The sequence below is a fragment of the Mustela putorius genome, unplaced genomic scaffold (genome assembly GCF_011764305.1).
Source record: "Mustela putorius furo isolate JIRA1106 unplaced genomic scaffold, ASM1176430v1.1 tig00003858_pilon_pilon_pilon, whole genome shotgun sequence".
In the NCBI taxonomy this organism is placed as follows: Eukaryota; Metazoa; Chordata; class Mammalia; order Carnivora; family Mustelidae; genus Mustela; species Mustela putorius.
The window spans coordinates 14,626,022-14,645,903 of record NW_025422010.1 but is presented as its reverse complement, the minus strand read 5'-3'; the positions used below and the strand labels follow the sequence as shown (position 1 = coordinate 14,645,903).

At 37.8% G+C, this 19,882-nt stretch overlaps 2 protein-coding genes across 9 annotated transcripts in view; both read right to left on the bottom strand.

Annotated features, from left to right (window-relative positions):
• MYOM1 (myomesin 1) overlaps positions 1-19,882 on the bottom strand; it is a 159,867-nt gene that overhangs the window by 12,432 nt on the left and 127,553 nt on the right. For all 8 annotated transcript variants that reach the window (XM_045065410.1, XM_013051430.2, XM_013051431.2 and 5 more), the window contains 11 exons: positions 17,321-17,477; positions 16,802-16,908; positions 16,249-16,293; positions 11,132-11,268; positions 8,865-9,009; positions 7,915-7,974; positions 7,523-7,590; positions 3,304-3,417; positions 2,502-2,589; positions 815-853; positions 622-727 (listed from right to left, as the gene is read on the bottom strand). In XM_045065410.1, coding sequence (XP_044921345.1) covers positions 622-727; positions 815-853; positions 2,502-2,589; positions 3,304-3,417; positions 7,523-7,590; positions 7,915-7,974; positions 8,865-9,009; positions 11,132-11,268; positions 16,249-16,293; positions 16,802-16,908; positions 17,321-17,477 — 1,066 coding nt within the window. The remainder of the gene's footprint in view (positions 1-621; positions 728-814; positions 854-2,501; positions 2,590-3,303; positions 3,418-7,522; positions 7,591-7,914; positions 7,975-8,864; positions 9,010-11,131; positions 11,269-16,248; positions 16,294-16,801; positions 16,909-17,320; positions 17,478-19,882) is intronic.
• Positions 1,633-2,100, bottom strand: LOC101687469 (ubiquitin-conjugating enzyme E2 N-like). The gene has a single exon (XM_004742782.3). The coding sequence runs from the start codon at positions 2,002-2,004 to the stop codon at positions 1,633-1,635; it is 372 nt and encodes a 123-aa protein (XP_004742839.2). The 5' UTR covers positions 2,005-2,100.

The following is a 19,882-nucleotide window of genomic DNA, read 5'->3' as shown; positions in this document are numbered from 1 at the left end:
CCAAAGTAATCTTGAATCCCCAAAGCCTTCCAAGGGTGGACAACAGACATGCCCATACCCTACTATGCCAACTGCTATCAATGATAACAAAAACAAACTCGGGTGCTCCACTGGATTCGGTTTCTTTGGTGAATGCCTATTAACTCATATAATGGGAAATGTGGTGGCTCGTGGTGTGTGCTGCTTCAGTTTTGTTCCAGACCATAGTAGGGGTGAGCCGTGTTTAGAAAGAGGGGATAAGCATCTCATTTGCCTGGCAAAGCAGAGGGAGCCCAAGTTCAACCTTCTGGATGTAGAAGTTCCATTACAGAGATGTGTATGGATGATGACAGTTCCAGATCACAAGGACAGATTATCTTAGCCATCACTGGCCTCACCATGCACGTGTTGAGGGAAAGGGCTAACCTCATGCTAAGGGAATGGTGGGATGCTTCTGTCCTACACTTGTCAACGTCAGACCTGGGAAGTAAGAAGGCTCCTTACCTGAGAGGAAGAAGAGAAGGTTGTTGCTGCTCCCACCCTACCCCTGCCAACACACACACACACACACACACACACACACACACACACACACACGGCAGAAAGAATTTCTACATGGCAGTTAAGTTCCAACTTACTTACTTGTGGGACCAGTTAACTTTCAGATCTTCCAGGTAGTAAGTAACAAAAGAGTACAGCCGGATGCCCTCAGCTGTGCTCTGGATTTTCAGGTCTGTAGCAGAGAGAGCTGAAAGAGAAAAACAGGATAGTTCATACAGCTGTAAGCCTATCCAGAACAGTGAAGCATTGTCGTGGGGAGACCATTTTAACTTACCTATGGTTTTACATACTTCACTCATCAGTTCTTTAAAGGCTGTGAATAGAAATTCATAGACAGAGCTTTAGCATAAAAATGCTCAACGTAAGGTCAGATCTCAAATTTTGAGTGGCATGTGATCTTAGCATTAACCTGCCTGGTGAAGGGTATTGGCTACAGGTGAATTTGCTGATCAACTGAGCAGACATGCTCTTTGAGGGAATACTACCTTAATTTGTATCAACTTTTAAAAGATCCCTGCTCTTATTCTGATATAATTTTCCCTCTAATTCTTTGTAACTGTCACCATAGTTACATTCTAGAGAAAGCCATAGTGAGATTTCCAGGAATGTTCTTGGCTTTAGGATTCTCTTCTTGAGTCCCAAGAAGTCTTAGATTACATACGTGGAATTTTTTTATCTGTGTCATCAACTCATAACGAATTAGCCAGTCAGGTTTCCTGATACTTCTCCACCTGATAATGCTTCTTGCCAATAAGCACATTTAGTCTTGCCTCCACCAGGATCAAGAAGATGAAATCAAAGTCAGACTGACACCGTTAGTAATATGTTAAAGATCTTGTTCAAGAACATACTTGGAAGTTTGGTGGTCACATGTATGTCTTTGTTTATCATGACATATTTGTCCTTAGAAGTCTCTGAAAAATGGAAATTGCTTTCTTGCTCTGCTAATAACTGAGAGCCTTGACAACTTGACATTTCATATATAAATCTTTCTTGAGATCTGTCAAGAGTAGACTATTCGGTGACATGTTTTTCATGGTAATTTATTTTTTTTTAAATAAACTTTTTTTTTTTTTTAAGTAATCTCTACACTCAACTTGCTAACGGATCATCCGGATTGGGAGCACTTAACAAAGCCTGGATCGATAGCAGAACTGTGCGGATCTGCAGTGCTGGGGACCACTTATCTTTCAAAATATCTAAACATATTCTTCCCAACTTGTCTACATTAGGATGATAAATTTTGGTCATGAAATGTACTTTAGGGGCTGCCATCGGGTATTCTTCTGGTAGGAATAGTTCAAGCTTAAAAGTCCCTCCCTCAAAGGGGGAATCCTGAGGGCCAGCAATGACCACATGAAAATAACGGGCGTTGCTCTCATCTGGTTCTGCTTTAATGCCAGGAACTGGTTCTGCCAGCAAACGCTGGGTTTCCTTGATAATCCTGCGGGGCAGCCCGGCCATCTTGTCAGATCCCGAGTTCGGCCTCTGGTCTCGACTCTGGCTCCGCTCGCCTCACGCACGAGTGGAAGTCCAGGGCTCCTCTACACTCAACTTGGAGCTTGAACTCACAACCCTGAGATCAAGAGTCACATGCTTCTCCCACTGAGACAGCCAGATGTCCCTCATAGTAGCTTTTGACTCTGGAACACTTTTTATAGGGTTGAAACAAAAATGATGATTTATATTGAAAAGAGAACCCTTGTGGACTATGGACTATAAGTTCTCTGAAGATCAAAAGTACTCTTTGATTTCCAGGAAGACTAAAAGTGAAATATTTTTTAACAACACAGTAGTTCACTCTGCTAGAATTAAATTAAAACAAAATCTGTGAACAAAAACTCAGCATGACCTAGTTAAGTAATAACTAGTTAAGTTAGTTAGTTTGTTAACTAACTTAACTAGCTAGTTCTATACACAGAACACACAAAATGAACCCCAGCAGTTAGGAGAAGACTGACCTTCATCCACAAGCTTCAGTCTGCTCTTATCTTTTCCTCTGTCGTCTTTCAAGATAACTTCATAAATCCCAGCATCTTTCTTGGAAAACTAAGAGGAAATGGAAACACCATGTTGCAGATTATAGCAGCTTCAGAGAATGGTGTTTGCATTTTTAAGGTCCTGTGGTTTATAGACCCTCAGTCAAATCACACACTTAACAAACATTTGGCCAAGGAGTGATGAGGACTTCACAGATGAACCTGTCTGTCATCATTTGACCTGCTAGCAGTCCTGATTTTTCATCCTCTAAGATTATAATTGATTTTAGACTTAAATTCCTTATCCTTTACTCTGCCTTCATGTTAAAAACTAATGATCACATATATTTGAACGATATGTTCTTTTAGACAAAACGTAGATGAAAATCTGTACTTAACTGAATACTGTGTCTGATTGTCTCTGTACTTTTGGGAACAAGTTATCATGAGGCTTAAGAGCAAACCAAGAAGAATCCACTTAATAGTCCTGCCACTCACCCAACTATGAAAAGAGGTAGTTCAGAGAGGCCAGAGTTGGTGCTATCTAGCCAATACTGGTGGGATATTGGATAGCTGACAAATCCATGCCTTATCACAAGGTGAGAGAAGCTTTTGTGTTCCTATGGCTTGTTTTTTGGGTGATGTCAGGGCAGGGATCTTGGAGCAGCAAGAAGTAAGGTGCTAAAAATGTGTGGGGCAAAGGCATACAGAATCTAGTCTCTTTTTTAGAAGAATGTAGGGTACAGAACTAATATACTTACTTTTCACACTTACAGTCACCTACCTCTGTTATAAGCAGGGTACATATACCATCCTTAAAGTCATGCTTTTCATCCACTGATATCTCTCTTTCATCTTTGTACCATACAATATGAGTCTCCTTCTTAATATTTGCCACCTAGAAGAAAAACCATAATTATACTTCTTGAAATAGGGGGCTGCTACTCTTACAAAACTAAATAGTTCTTAACATAGCATTGGATAGAACAGAAAGCTTAGAAGAGCTTAGAAGACGCAGATTTCTTTTTAACTTTATTTTTTTCAGTGTTCCAAGATTCATTGTTTTTGCATCATACCCAGTGCTTCCTCCTTAATACCCACCACCATGCTCACCCAACCCCCCCACACCCCTCCCCTCCAAAACCCTCAGTTTGTTTCTCACAGTCCACAGTCTCTGGTAGTTCATCTCCCCCAAGGGAGCTGGGGGAAATCGGAGGGAGAGAAGACATAGATTTCTAAAGGGATCAACTGAAAGCTATTTTAATTGATAAAGAGTTTAAAATAAAATAGATACAAGTGAATAAACCTAAATCAATAGCATTTCTATGTCCAACAATAAAAATTGATTTTAAAACTGTCTGGTGGAAACAAAACAAAACAAAACAAAACAAAACCTGTCTGGTAGGCAGAAAAGAATAGATATGTACATGATAGCAGGCAGACTTAAATAAAATAAATAATAATAATAATAAATATCTGAAAATCATGGGCAGACACATCCCATCACATTAAAATATAGCTTGTGTCACACACACAAAAATCCTTTATCAAAAGAACAGAATGAGTAAGTATATATCTAAATGAGTAAATATGTATCTAAATATTTTATTTTTTATTTTTTAAAGTTTATTTATTTATAGTTTCTACATACATGGAACTCAGACTCACAAGTCTGAGATCAAGAGCCACATGGTCTACTGACTGAGTCATCCAGGCACCCCTCTAAATATTTTTAAAAAGACTAATGAAGTTTTGCAAATAAATGTAGAAGGTAAGTATGTTTTTAAAAACATTTTTAATTAAAATATTTTCAGGTTTATTGAGATAAAATTGACATATAATATATGTTTAAGGTAAATATATTGATTTGAGATATGTATATATTATAAAATGATTACCACAATAAGTTTAGTTAACATCCATCAACTATGACTTAATAAATTAATTCCTTAGCAATTTTGAGGAAACATTTAAATCCTATACCTATACAAACTTCAAATAGGCTAAACACACTCATACAGCTAAAGGGATCTTGAGCTTTATCTACAATGTTTGAATTTTCTACAAAGAAGAGTATATTCATGTATTTCTTATATAATTAAAATTATATAAAATTATATAAAAAAGTAAAAGACTTCATACAAATCAAGAAAAAAATCCCTAACACCTAGATGATGACTGAAGAAATGAACACATAATTCCCCAAAGAGGAGATATAACCACAAAACAAACAGATGAAAATAAATGTATAAGGTAATTACAATCAAGGGTATGCAAGCTTTAAAATGTTAAAAACTTTCTGTTAATAAATGAAATAATATGGGATCAGGAGGAGACAAACCATGAGAGACTCTTAATTTCACAAAACAAACTGGGGGTTGCTGGGGGGAGGGGGTTAGGGAGAGGGTGGTTGGGTTATGGACATTGGGGAGGGTGTGTGCTGTGGTGAGTGCTGTGAAATGTGTAAGCCTGATGATTCACAGAACTGTACCCCTGGGACAAATAACAGAATATGTTAATATATATATATATATAAAGTAACATAAGAACCAACACTGGTAACAACTTTATAGTGAAACCAGCACACACAAACATTCTTTATAATCCTGTAAACGGGTCCCTGAATTATAGGAAGTAACTATTACTAGGCGACATCACTTCTGATAAAAATGACCCCTGACTGGGAAAAAAGCTGGGACTAGGAGAGACTAGAAATGGATTCCACAGCTTTAGGTTTCCCTAAGTATGCTGACACTTGTAATTTGGGCATGCCCCTCATGGGGACCGCTGGAAGCTCTGCCTAGGGAATTGTTACAAGAGGTATCGGATGCTTAGAGTATGAAGTATTTTTAAAGCCATTGCATTTCCTACACTGACCAAAGTAGGTCTTGTCCCCTTGCACCTTAGCTGTCATCAGGGGGTGGTAAAGTGGATTCCTGCAGGTAAGGAGTGCCCAGCACTGCCTTGCAGGCAAGCTGGGGTTCTTGTCCTATATTCTGTTGAGTAGAGTAGTTCCAAATGGGGCTGGCCCACGATAGTCTCCTGAATCTAACTATACATACATTAACTATACATTCATTAACTATAATGAATATATAAATTGCTAAATGTACCAAAATTGCTATAATCATGAAACAAAGAGCAACGGCAAGACAGAGGAAAGTTCAGTCTACCTGGACAGAGAAGGGAAAGGCTTTACAGAAAAGATGACTAAGCTGGGCCTAGAGAAAGGATTTTGTCAGAGAAGCTGAAAGAAGATCACTTTAGGCACTGGAACAGCATGAATACATAATGTATGATTATTCAGAATCTCTTTCTACATTCAGAATCTGGGCAAGGGGCTGATCCTCCTGAGGAAAGCCATTGAAACAGGACACTAGAGTTCACCTCCCAGAAGGCTAGTGTAACAGGTAGAACAGAAAGAAGGAGGATAGACATGTGGGTCTCAGGGAAGGCATGGTTTATGGGGTGGGCAGTATGAAGGAGAAAGCGAGTCAGGGGCAACATGGCCGTGGACAGCCAAGAGGAGAGGGCTTTGGGTGGTGCCTGAGAAACTGTTTTTCAGGAAGTTTGCCATTTCCTGAGAGGCTAAAAAAAGCCTAGACTTTATCTTCGGACATATTTCTGGTAGACTGCTGTTCCTTTAAATGTCATCAGACCTAGAAGAGATGGGAGCACTTGGGTTCTGACTTTTACAATGCCAATGCCAAACCCACGCTTCTACTTTGGAGTCACTGTCTGTTGCCATGACCTTCACACTCCAGCCTCAAAACATTCTGATGACTCACTCAGCTGAACACACCATGAGCTAAGGTACAAAATGATTCAGAATGTGATATGGACTTCTATTTCTAAATTTTTCCCTAGGCCTAATGAGACGATTGGTCATGAGCTGCAAACTCTTGACCAAGCCTCTTCCATCCTGGCAGCACACTGGCTTCAGAACCCACAGCTGAGCTAGCCAATACTCAAAGGTATTGTTGCCTCAGTCATGCAAGCTAGATAGGAAATTGCTACACTTCTATGGAAAGACAGTGTATCTGGAATGACTGTGTAATACATCTATTACTTAGAATGAAGATTTGGCCTGAAACAAAGACATTATGAGATTCTTCTGAGATTAATTTATTTTTAATGGGGGCAGGGGAGAGAAGAATGAATAGGCAGAGCACAAAGGCTTTTTAAGGCAGTGAAAAAACTCTGTATGATACTATAATGGTGGATAAAGGTCATTATATATTCATCTAAACCCACAGAATATATAATGCCAAGAGTGAACCTTAATGTAAACTGTGGACTTCGGGCAATTATGACATGTCCATGTAGAATCATCATTTGGAACAAATTGGTGACTCTGGTGGGGGGATGTTGATGAAGATGCTGGCTATACAAGTATGGGGACAGGGGCTACCGGGGAAATCTCTGTACCTTCCCTGCAATTTTGTTGTGAACCTAAAACTTCTCCTAAAAAACATAAAGTCTTGATTTAAAAAGAGAAGAGTCCTTATCAACTAGGGTGAAATTAGTAGGTGCAATCATCTTATCTTCCCATATTTTTATGTTGTTTTATTTTATCTTATTTTCGGTTTCATTTTATGTTATGTATCTTCCCAACCAATGATTACAGTAATAATCAATGGTAAGAATGTGTCACTTAGCATTTTGGTTCAAATGGTGATGAAAAATTGATCTTTCCTTTCTCACATTCTATGTTATTTTTATTTCACTTGTATCAAATATTTAAAATTTACCTACTTCTTACCCTGCATTTCTTCTTCTTCTTCTTCTTCTTTTTTTTTTTTTTAAGATTTGCTTATTTATTTTCGAAAGAAAGGAAGAGAGAGGGCGGGCAAAGGGAAAGAATCTCAAGATATTCCCCACTAAGTGGGGAGCTTGACACTGGGCTGGACGTGGGGCTCAAGTCCCCTGACCCACGAGATCCTGACCTGAGCCAAAATGGAGTTGGATGCTCAGCCTATTGTGAAACCCAGATTCCTCCTTACCTTGCATTTCAATAGTACATTACATTCACCAGTCACTTCCCAGCTCAAATACTCAGCAAAATGAGGACCTAGAAAATTTTAATGGTCAATAATCACTCTATTAATCACAAATGCAAAATCAAAGCTCATTCTTAAATTCTAAAATGATATATGTATACAAAGTATATTTATATACATAAATATATAAAGTGATACTTTAAAATTCAAGATTAGTTTTCAAATATTTTAAACTGACATAAATTTAATAATAAATATTTTTAATTTCTTTTTAATTTACCAGGGCATTATTAACATTAGCAATAATATACACTTAAATTTGTTACGGAATTAATCTTGGAATATTTTTTTCAAGAAATACAAAGTTTTTCTCTTTACTCACTGCCCATTTTTACCTTGTTTCCTGATCCATTCTTGCCGCTGGAATTCGGCTTCTTTCTGGAGTTTTTTATAAACTAAAATAGAAAAACAAAGAAGTATGAATTGAGTTGAGTGGTATAACTGTATATGCCAGCCACTGTGCTGACTTATATTCCTTTTATTTTTTTTTTTAAGATTTCATTTATTTGTTTATCAGAGAGAGAACAAGCAGGGGGAGAAGCAGGCCTCCTGCTGAGCAAGGAGCCTGATGTGGGACTAGAATCTAAGACCCTGGAATCATGACACATGCTGACGGCAGATACTTAACTGATGTAGCCACCCAGAGATCCCTATATTCATTATTATAATGTACTTATACATCATGACAACCTATTTAAGTTTTTATAATGAAGGAAGAGGCTAGGAAGGTTAAGTAAATCGTTCAAGGTCATGAAGCAAGGAAATAGTGAAATAGTATTGGATGTTGCAAATGTAGAGATTTGGCCAGCCTTTCTAAATGCCACATTTGTTAAATGCCACATTTTACATGTTGGTAGTTTCTATAGTGGCTTATGGCAACTGACATATAATTCAGTTATATAGTAGAATTAATTGATCTGGCATGAACCACTTGTGCATATTTTTCTTCTTAATTTAAGTAGTTTAAAGTACGTACACAGTATAAAGTACTATCATTGTTTCTGAGATACAGATGCAGTCTTTGTTGTATTGCAATCTCCTTAACTGGAGAATTTTAGTAATAAATACTTGTTTAGACAGGAGATCATTTAACTGCAGTCTTCCCTGTGGACTAAGGTTAAATCTGGTGAAATACTGTGGAAAGTATTCACTGAAATTGGATTCCAATGTTTGAAATACAAGAAACATTTCCTGCTGCCTTCCACATGACCACTTTGATATCACAGGGTATTTGCACTGAAGGGAACAGTGAAGTCTTTGAGTTAATGTGCCACAGACTTCTTACCATCTCCAATGAGAACAAGAGTGGAGTGGCCGGTTGCTTTTCCATCTTGAAGCTGGAAAGTATATGTTCCCTCATCGTCATCCTGTAGCTTTTCCATGAACATTTCAATTATGCCAGTGTTTCGGTCAATATGCATCTTGTATTTCTTCAATGTGGAAAGGAAAACAGAAATCAGTGAGGAAGATATGATGCTGATGCCTGATGGAATAAATGCAAACTCCGAGGAATCATAATTTTAACAAAATTTATTGTTAACTTTTTTTTTAAGATGGGCTTTCAAAATCTTGTTCCCTAGAAAAAGAAAAATAGGATGTGGCACATATGACCTTGACCAGAACTGATTGCTATTAAGTCTTATATTTAATTTTTTTAAATACAAATAAAGTTCTGTTATCCCAAGTCAGAAATGTTGCCAAAAAGGTGTTTTTAGATTCCCATTTTACCTTCCAGATTACATTCGTTTTAATTAGCAGAATAATGCAAAACAATGTGACGGACATGTTTTTGTCTCATCCATTGCTATATCCCTCACATCTTGGGCACACAAGGTCTATAGCAGGCAGTTAATAAATATATGTGGAATTAATATGTAAATAAGAATGCCTCCAAAATATGTGAAGTCCATTTGTTCCTAATAAACTGTACTCACCCTACTGTTCTGTGCTTATTTTATATGTTGCTTAGGCAACTTTTTTTCAATGTAAAGATAAATCTTAGCCTCTCGGCATAAAAGCACAGGTTCTATAGTGGATTTTACTTAATGAAGTTTTCCTATAAAATGTCACAGAATGAAGGCTCAGGTCTGGTATCAGCTCTGCGCTGCAGTTCTTGCTCCAGAGTGTTCCCTGCAGGAAGCCAGTCTGCAACTGAGACCACATTTTTGCTTTGCTTTTCTCTACATTAGCTTGTTTCCCTAATCCCCACTCTTGAGAGAAATTCTATTTCAGACTGTCCTTCTAGGGAACTTAGCCTACGACACTGATTTCCATCAACGAAATAGTGTAAGAACTAACTGCAATGACAATGAACAGTTCTTCAAGTTCAGAGCATGTATGTGTATGTGTGCATGTGGGCAATAGCAAGAGAGTCTGTGTGAACACATAAAGGAGAGTGCATCGATGCACATGTGTGCACCAGTGGTCCCTAAACGGCTGTGGCAGAAGACAATGATGCCAACAATGCTTTTTTCTTCCCCTCCACTGGCTGGGTGATGAACACAGCCATCAAGGAGAATATTTTGAAAATGGAGAAGATGGGCCACCGTGGAATCTGTGTGACTTATTCAGGTTCTATACACGGTTGCTAAATGAGCTGAAAAATATATCACATTTTCTTTTTTTTTGCTATTTTATGTTATTCATTCTCCTCCTCACTAATGAATCCTGAAATGTTTTTAAAACATATCTTGATGAAAGGAGAACAGGTTGTTAATAATGGCCACAAATCACACCTCTCTCCCATCTTTTGAGTCTCTCATTTATACCTGTGATAGCACAGTAAGAGCCAGAGCTCCTAACTCCAGGTTCTTCAGTACCACGGGGTACTGGCCTGATTCTGGGAGGACAAATAAAGTGCAAATGTTGTAACTCTGTCTATGGAAACTATGCTTCTATTAAAAGCAAAGCAAAGAGTAGATATATACAATCACCTATGTAAAGAAGACACCAATAGACACACACACACACGTGTAGAAAAAGACCGAAAAGTATAAATCAATGTGTATATTAAAAAGCTGTAAGAATTTGTGATTTGTCTTTTCTGAATCTTTACAATTTTTTTTACAATAAAAATGTATTTTTTCCCAGAAAAGTAATGAAAGATATTTTTGCTGCATTTTTTTCTGAGCCATTGGAACAATAGACGTCATTTCCTCCCCATGAAGAACCAAGTTCCTGCTAAGATTTCTAACGTGAGTTATATGAGTTCAGGTAAGCACGCTGTCTCCTCTGCTTCTCAGGAGAAAAGCTGTATTTTCCCAGCTAACCATACTTCTTGATTTGCCTGGGACAGTTTCGGTTTGATTCTTGTCCTGGAAAAACTATTCCTAGAACCCTCTTCCATTCTCAATAGTGTCCCAGTTTGGATAATATGACATAATCAATCTATATTTTCCTCTACCTATTTTCTTTTTTACATGTGAAATGCCTTAAACTCTCCCACCTACCCCACAAACCAGTGGTTTTCATAAAACTTACCTGCATTTTAATAGGGCTCCCTTAGCACATTGTACAGTGATATGTTTAGAATCTAAAAAGTACGAAACATACCGGCCCTTCAAAAATCTCCTTGTCATTAAATATGTAGGTGACTTTGGTGTTGCCAGACAGCTTCTCAGCCTGCATCCAAAACCGGACTTGGCCTTTCTCCAAGATTTCAACTGCCAACTCTGACTTAATTGGGACAGCTATGCAAAATAAAAACAAAAATAGTAATTTTACTGGTAACCAATTGTATTAATACCAATTTTTCAGTGAAAAAACACTCAATGGAAATGATAGTAGAGCACCTTGCTTCTTACAAAACCTGGAGACAGTAAGAACATCGTACGGAAAGAATGATGTTCAGGGATGGAAGATGTGGGTTCTAGTCCTGCTGCCACTTTGGGCAAATCATTCATCTTCTGTGAGTCATAGCTATCTCAACTGTAAAAATAATAAGGAAGGTAAACTTAACTCCAGGGTTCCTTCAGCTAATTTGTGTGACTCTCCGCTGTGGCTTTAGGAACAATAACAAAGTGTGATGAAATAGTCTTGGGCTGGCCCCAGGAGAGCTGAAGCCTAGTCCAACATCAGCAACTGTGTGATATTAGGCCGGTCCCTTCACTTATCTGGGCCTCAGTTGACTCATTTATAAATGAATGAGATTGTACCGAATATCCTAAATTATCAAGAGATTTTCCAGCTCCAACATTCTATAATCTTAATTACTTCAAAATACTGGGAAAGGAGTTAAATTTTATTTTTTTCAACAATTTAACTCACTTTAGAGGTTCTTTCAAATGTTTTTAAAAATGAATTTCAAAACAGAACTAATTTTGATGATATACACAAGATGAGCTAGCTTATCATTTAAATTCTATCCACCCCATTGGATTGCCAGTTCAATCACACTCCTAGACAAGGCAACATTTTTCAGAGGCAAATAAGTGAGTCACTATTAACAAGATATATTAAAATACAGCATGGCTTGCCTCACAAAGAACGTGAAGGAACCATATGGTATCCCTGACATACACCTGTATCACTTAAGACATTTGAGTCTGGGTGTAATTTTGGAAGTTGTCTGATATCTCTGAAAAACAGTTTTCTAAATTTCTTGAAACTTGAAAATGTTCTCTATAAAGGCTCCTCCAGCCAATGGTTTTGTATCAGAGGTAGCTCCAAGGCAAACTTTGTTGAAAACCAAGGTGGTCTCTCAAAGTTTAGTAGTCCTTCCTTTCTTTTAGGAGAAATCACCAGCCTTTGCTTTCTCTAAATGGTGCTTAATCTAATCTCAACATTTCAATAGATGCTACATTTTGAATTGTAAGTTTCCCAAACTTGTATCAAATGTACGTCAGAATTTCTTTGTACTTATCCTAAAAATATCCTTTCCAAACTTTAAGGGATCCCTTTCATTTGCACTGTTCCATAGTCATTATGAAACTCAGTTATAGACTTGTTCCAGTGAGGAACTAAACAGAGGCTCAGATATCATCTACTGAGGGGTGTCCGTGATACACAGAAGATGGGCTCTGATGTCACACTGTGACTTTGGACAGGTTTCTCCTCTTGAAAGCTCATGCTCCTCACTGCTAACATGGGTATTGTCTGCCCCATAAGACCACCAAGAAGACTGAATATGGTACCAGACAACACTAAGACACTGTGAATAATGAATGACCAGTGCTCAAGAAGGGTGAGTTCTTTGCTCTCCTCATTTTACTGATGACAAAACTGAGCCCCGGGACATAAAGGAACATAACAGATATGTTAGTAACATATGTGGGTAGCAGAGTTGAGACCAGGGTTATTCCCTCTATTCTGTGCTCCTCTTGGTTCTCTGGCTGTCCACTCTAAAGAACAGTAGTGGTTGGGTAGTGAGTATCATGGCAGACTCGAGGGTTGTGAGAGCAGAGGCTAAACTTTCTCCTTACAGGACACTCCTGCTTGCCACAAGTAATTCTTAAGGAAAATGGAGAGTAGAATTTCCTGAGAAAGTCTGAAGACCTCATTCTGGGAAATCTAATACATGAGTGATGCAGTTACTTAAGGGGCCTAGAGTGGTGATGGAGAAGAAAGGGCATGTCCTCCTGGAAGTTTCAAGCTCCCTTAGTGTTCACTGCCCTCTCTGAGTAATAGGAACATCACTTGAGGAAACACTGGCCACCAGGAATCACCAGAGAGGGCGTGGTGGCAAACAGCAGGTGTAGACACATTAATAGTCATGTCCTGCTCAGGTGCTATAAAGACCACTTGGACTTAACCACAGGTATCCATGATGTACATCTGGTCTAGTTACTTAAATTCTCCAGACCTCAGAGTCTATACCTCTAAAACGAAATCACCTTAGAACTGAGACTTTTAAGGTCACTGTTGAGTTTAAATGGTATACTCCATTTCAGCACCCTACAAGTACTCTGGCATATAATAAGTGCTCTATAAATTTGGCTATTAATATTTTGGTACCTCTCTCCTCCTCCAGTGGCTTCAACAATACCCTAGAACTATCAATTATAAAATATATTGACACCTAAGAGGACATACTAAATAGATGCAATTTATATATATGTGTTTGCATATATCTGTACACATAGAGTATATGTGCACCAGAGGGATAATAATCAAGAGATATTATGCAGGATGTTGACAATACTGAATTATACCTTCCATCACCTCCCTCACAATACCTTGGAATCTTCAAGTAAGCTGTCTCTCTACACTGCAGCTTAATATCAAAATCAACTAGGCTATTTTCTGTTTTTAGCTTTCTACATTTTTATTTTTTCCTTCATCTCGGTCCTAAATTTCCTTACAGTCCTTTCTCTGGCAGTTAATTTGTTCCAGCAAAATATCTATTTTTTGTAGGTTTAAGGCATATGCTCAGTGGTTTTCAAAATATTTTTGAAAACAGCTTAAAATAGAATTACTGCACCAAGGGATAAAGGAACAGCATACTCTTTATTACATTCTATAAGAAACAAGACCCATTTAAAACCTTATAAAATCTCATGAAAAGACTTAATGATATGTCAACATTTACCTAGAGGAAGTGGGTATAAATTGAGAAATTAGATCTGCTGTTTTGACCCTTCCTCAGATCTCTGAAAATATTCATGTAGTCAGGCTGATCTAATAGAAGTGGGAGGAAGAAAAGTGTGGGAGCTGTATTCTTGAAAATGCTGCTCCAATGGGCCAAGCAAATCTCCCTTGGGTTAGGAGATCTGATACTTGCATGTCAGAGTTTCTAACACATGTTGAGTTCTCTCTCTGCCTACCTAAATGCCACACGAGTTTTCTGCTACTCTCTCTCCTAGAACCAGTAATTAGAGTAAACATGCTTATGCAAAATAAATATCTCAGCATACGTGACAGTGATATCAGACAATTACTGTCTTCAAGTCCATATGATCACTGAACACCAGGGAGGCTTGGGCACTTCCAATTCAACAGTAATACCCCATGTTGTCTCATCACCATCCTTTAACCTAAATGTAAACACTGTTTGGACCAGCTGTTGCCTAGACACTTTGCCAATGTTTACTGTCCGACTAACTAGATTAGTGAATGCTGCTGTTTCTTTCCGTTTCCACCAATGTTTGGGAGGAGACAGTGTGATCACGAATGGGGTCTGGCTGTGTTCAATATAGTGACCCTCTTTACCACTCCCTACTTCACAGCCCTGGGGACATGAAGGGAGAGCATACTGCACAGCTTGTAGACAGAGCTTCTACAAGTGGGTTTTTCTAGGATAACTGCTGTTTCAATATTTATATTTTTCCTGAAAAGTTCAAGGGTCTCTCACAGCATCTCTATTCGGTAGGTGCTATAAACGATTACAACAGCCAGTTCTAGAAAGGAAACTAAGACATGGGAAATTAAAGTTGAGTTGCTCAGGTTCGTTGAATGGATCAGAAGTACAGAATATAGAAAGGACAGGCCAAACTTCTACCTTCCAAGCAATTAAAAAATAATAATAACTTTGAAAATACCATTCACAATATTACTTTTCCAGTTTTGTGGTGATTTAGTGTACAGACGAGAAATGGTTCTCTCCCTGAGTTCAGAAAGTTTGTGTTCTATATCCACACTTCACAGACACCCCACTGTGCTTTGTTGAACAAAGTTGATTTTGAGAACATAACAGCTGAGGACAATAATCACTAACACTCAGCCTCAGGATAGAACAAGCAATCCTTGGGAATGGAAAAGAAGTCAGGCAATTAGTTCCAGAGCAGTGAGTGTTTCTTTTTTAATCACAGCCTTCACTGGGAATTTTGGGAAAGCTACAGACCTTTCTCCTAGGAAAATGGACATATACAAACATACAAGGTTTTGCCTGTAGTGTGGGTCACGATATAGTTTACTGAGTTCCTGAAAAGTCTGTATTGGTGAAGGAGCTGTATTTTAGGGTCTAAAGAGTAAAACAAAACAAAACAAAATGAAACAAAATTCGTGACTTAAAAGAGTGAGTGTGTATTATCATTCTTCATTTGTTTTCTCAAACTTCAGGGTATATAACCTGGATAACCCACCAGTTTGACCAACAGATATCAATGACAAGAGAACTTATCAGGTCAGTGGAACTTTCCGAGTATCATTTCAGACTTCTTTCTCTTCTTTTAGGTGTGGACTGTGAAATTTAATCTTTTATGTGGAAAGTACTTTATTGAAGAGTTTGTTCAGAAGAGATAGTTCAGAGAGATTCTTTTTCTGACTAGGACATCTTTACCTCATTTTCCAGGAGTTTAAAATGGTAGATAATGTCGTTAGATTATCTTTATTTAGAAGTGTGATTCTTCTGTTAAGTGCTAACATTAAATTGCTTAGGAAGAGATTAGTTTGCCTAAAAAACATGTGAGTTAATGTATACAGGATCATATAATATATAGGATTCCAAAGTACATAGGCAAAAAGTAAAGAACTTAATTACTCAGCTATGACACCTGTGTAACTTACTACTTCACTGTGTAACAGTATGGGATGTGTTTTCTATGTTAGTATCTGTATCTCTTTAGAACAATGGCCAAGATAAAAGCAGCCCTTCTGGAAAGTGCATTTGTAGCTAAAGTGTATATTCCATTAGGTATTCTTAAAAGCCTCTTCTCTTAGTCCTGTCAGTGTTGTCGTCTGACCTATTCCAGAAGTCACCACCTAAACCCTGTGGATGTACTGTGGACACTTACTTGGGAACTTGTGTTCTTGGCTGAGAGCTAGTAAACGTTTCAGCTCTGTAGGGAGAAAAAAAGAAAAATTAAACTTGAACTACCAAAACAAAAGCCACTTGATTCTAGAGGATCACTCAATGATGAATCAAAGCAGCGTTAGACTTGTGAATGGATTGATTTTTTTTAAAGATTTTATTTGTTTATTTGACAGAGAGAGATCACAAGTAGGCAGAGCAGCAGGCAGAGAGAAAGGGGGAAGCAGGCTCCCTGCTGAGCAGAGAGCCCAATGTGGGACTCTATCCCAGGACCTGAGCCGAAGGCAGAGGCTTAACCCACTGAGCCACCCAGGTGCCCTGATATTTTTTTAATTAAAGATTTTAATTTATTTATCAGAGAGAGAAAGCACACAGGGGGAGCAGAGGCCAGAGGGAGTGGGAGAAGCAGGCTCCCCACTGAGGCCCTATGAGGCACTTAATTCCAGGACCCTGGGATCATAACCTGAGCCAAAGGCAGATGCTTAACCAACTGAACCACTCAGGTGTCCTAATAAATGGAATGATTTTAAAATTACCTTCCTCATCGATCAAGTAGCTTGACCCTATTCCATCAGTGTCCGTTACATCACAGGAATAAATGCCCAGGTCTTCTGTCCCCAGGTCCTTGAAGGTCATTTTCGTCCTGCGGAACAGAATACTCTTGTAAGAAGGGAGGCTGTGTGGGATTTATGATCTAGCAAATTCTTCCTTGCTCTCTTTCCATAAACATCCTCACCATTGCTTTAAGATTACAGAATTTCATAAAATAATGAGAATCACCATTAGAGCTGACTTTATGTCAATCAAAGCTTTTCTAGCATCACAAATGAGATAACATATGAGAAAGCTTTTTAACTGAAATAACATGAAAAGTACTTTATAAGAACTGTTATTTTTTAAGGCTGACATTTGTTATTATTTTTTACATGACCAGATATAAAATATTTGTGATTTCATTCCGTTATACTAAGTATTTGAAATAGAAAGCAAAGAGCTTACTTCAGTCTCCTATCATGAAAATAAAACCCCATTATTATGACTGAAGCAGTACATACTTGTTGCCTTTGCTTTCAATCTCTAATCGGGGAGAGTCCTTTGTGGATACATAATCTTTGGACCAGTTGAACTGAGAATTTGGAGCCATCTGATCACATTCAAAGTTCAGTGAAATTACTCCATCATCATCCACGTTTACAACAACCTCTTTGGTTCCTAGAAGATCCAAAACAAGGCACTGATTATTTCCTGATAGAAATTAATGAAGTAAGAATTCCTTACTTTGGGATTCATTACTGTAGCCTCAAACCAGGGCCTTGAGCCTGTGCATGGGAAAATCTCCAGCTGCTCACTGTGAATGCACAATCCTACTTTACAATTCAACTTTTATACTGCAGCAGGGAATTAAATGAATGTGCCATGTTTTTCTGGTAAAGCCAACACCATGGACAGTATTCTTTGCTTAGGGCTGAACAAAAATTGCTTGATGTGACTGAAGGTACAGTGGAAGGAGTGGGTTGGTCATAATAAGGACAAGCCAGCCTGAGGCAAAAAGAAAGCTGAATAATCCTTATCAGGACCAAATCAATGACTTTTGCTTCGATAACATCCATATCCACCTACTCATCAGAAAAGGACAGTTAAGAAATAAAGAAACCAAGGGGAAATTGAAGGGGAGAAAGTAGAGGTAGTAAAAATTGCCTGTGTTCATAGGCTTAATGTTTATTAATCATTTAAAAATGGAGAACTACATGGAAACTCAAGGCCAAGATCTTTCTCTGTTGATCAAGCAACCATAAATCAATCAAAAGGTGCCTCTCTGGATGAGAATGACAGCGACCTAAACATGACTGTTATCAAACTGTATGGAAATTGAAATGGAAATGAATTTCAAGAGATCCAGATGTTTAAAGAAGACTGGTTTTTAGATTTAAAAGAAAAAAATTCAGGTAGTGCTTTGAGTTCTTGTATTTTTGAGAGTTATAGCAAATTGCACTGGCATCTAATTTAGCAATTTAGAGTTCATACAGCATATAAAATATTCCCATCTATGCTTAACTCCAGTTTGAAAGGTAAAATGTACTTCTCAAGTTGACACTCATTTGATTACCAGTCTAAACTCAGTTTGTTTCCATATGTTAGGAAAAATATATTTAATCTCAGAAAGGTACAGCTTTGTCTTCAAAAGGGCATTAAAAAAGATCTTCCAATAGACACTGCCAAAAGATTGAAGGTCTTCTCTCTAAATTGTGTTGTAAGAAGCCAGCATCCTGGCCTATTGTGCAATAAAACTTGTCAGGGGAAAAAAAACCTGCAAAACTCCTCCCAGGGGAAGGCCAATAGAAAATAGTGCCCAAACAATGTGTGGCAACATGAAGATCTTGATTTGTAAGCCAGGAAGCTGATTTCATTTTGTCTTTATTGATGACAGGGTGTGTGCTTCTATTATAAGCCTCTAAAAAGTGATTTTTTTTAAACACATGAAATGCTTAAAGAAGACTAGTTCTAGAGATTTTTAAAATTATTTTTTTAAATGAAAGTGTTCTTTTCATATTTGGTGATAAACTGAAATAATGATCCAATAAGCATTAAATTATATTTGAATGAAATGTCCACCATTTCATTACTTTTAAGGGTGAGTCTACCCTACTGGAAGTTGCAGACCATGTTCTAGTGATACTCCTGATAACATATGATGAATCCTCATCATCCACTACTGTATAACAAAAAGTGAAAAAGTGTTCTCATTAAAAGTTAAGACTAACATGTAAGAGGGCTGAGGTTCAGACAGTGTTATGATACAGAGCATGGTTGAGTCACAAAGAGAATAGAAATAAGAAAATTTCTGTGTATATGTATTGTTATGTAGAGGAAAGATGTGATGGAGGTTGACTAAACCTTCCTTGCTCTTTGCATAATATCTATTTTGGAGGCATGACAGATTGTTCATATTAATCATTCATTGTCTTCTCTGTAATCCCTTTCAAAAGGAAGTGAATCATCCATATGCTTGCTGTTTATTATATTGGAGGTATGATTTAAGTTTACAACAGAAAAAATATTGCTTAGGTTAAGAATTGTGATTTTTTTTTTATTAAGGTGAAAGATCTGACTTTTTTTGCGAAGGAGTCACAAAACTGAAAGAATATGAATATCATAGTTAGCTTAGCCTTTTTCTCCATTCCACAGAGAGCCTTTGCACTGTAACATTTCACCCATCTGGAACCCTGCTCCAAACCAAGAAGTAAGGAAAACAAGCCTCTGAGAGGCAGCACTGATGTGACAAAGTCCACACACTTGTATTCCTGGACACTCAGGAGAATTTCATAGATTGTCCCTTGGAATCTATTTATATTTCACTTGAGATTATTCTAGGAAGTTATTTGGTTGGGTTCCATCAGTAGATTAAACCTCCAAAACAGAGGGAAGTAAAAAGCTACCATCAGTAGGCACAATGAGAATAAGGAAAATGAGAGTAGGAGAGGAGGAAGAAAACCTAAATGCAGGCACAAAGACATTGTTTAATAGAGGAGTGAATGGCTCCTCGCCCCATAATGACATCACTGTATCCCAACACTGTACAATAAATAAGATTGATCCTTATGGCCCTGAGTCACACA

Bases quoted from the DNA above. Each gene is read 5' to 3' on its own strand.
- LOC101687469 (XM_004742782.3), bottom strand. From the start codon at position 2,004: ATGGCCGGGCTGCCCCGCAGGATTATCAAGGAAACCCAGCGTTTGCTG.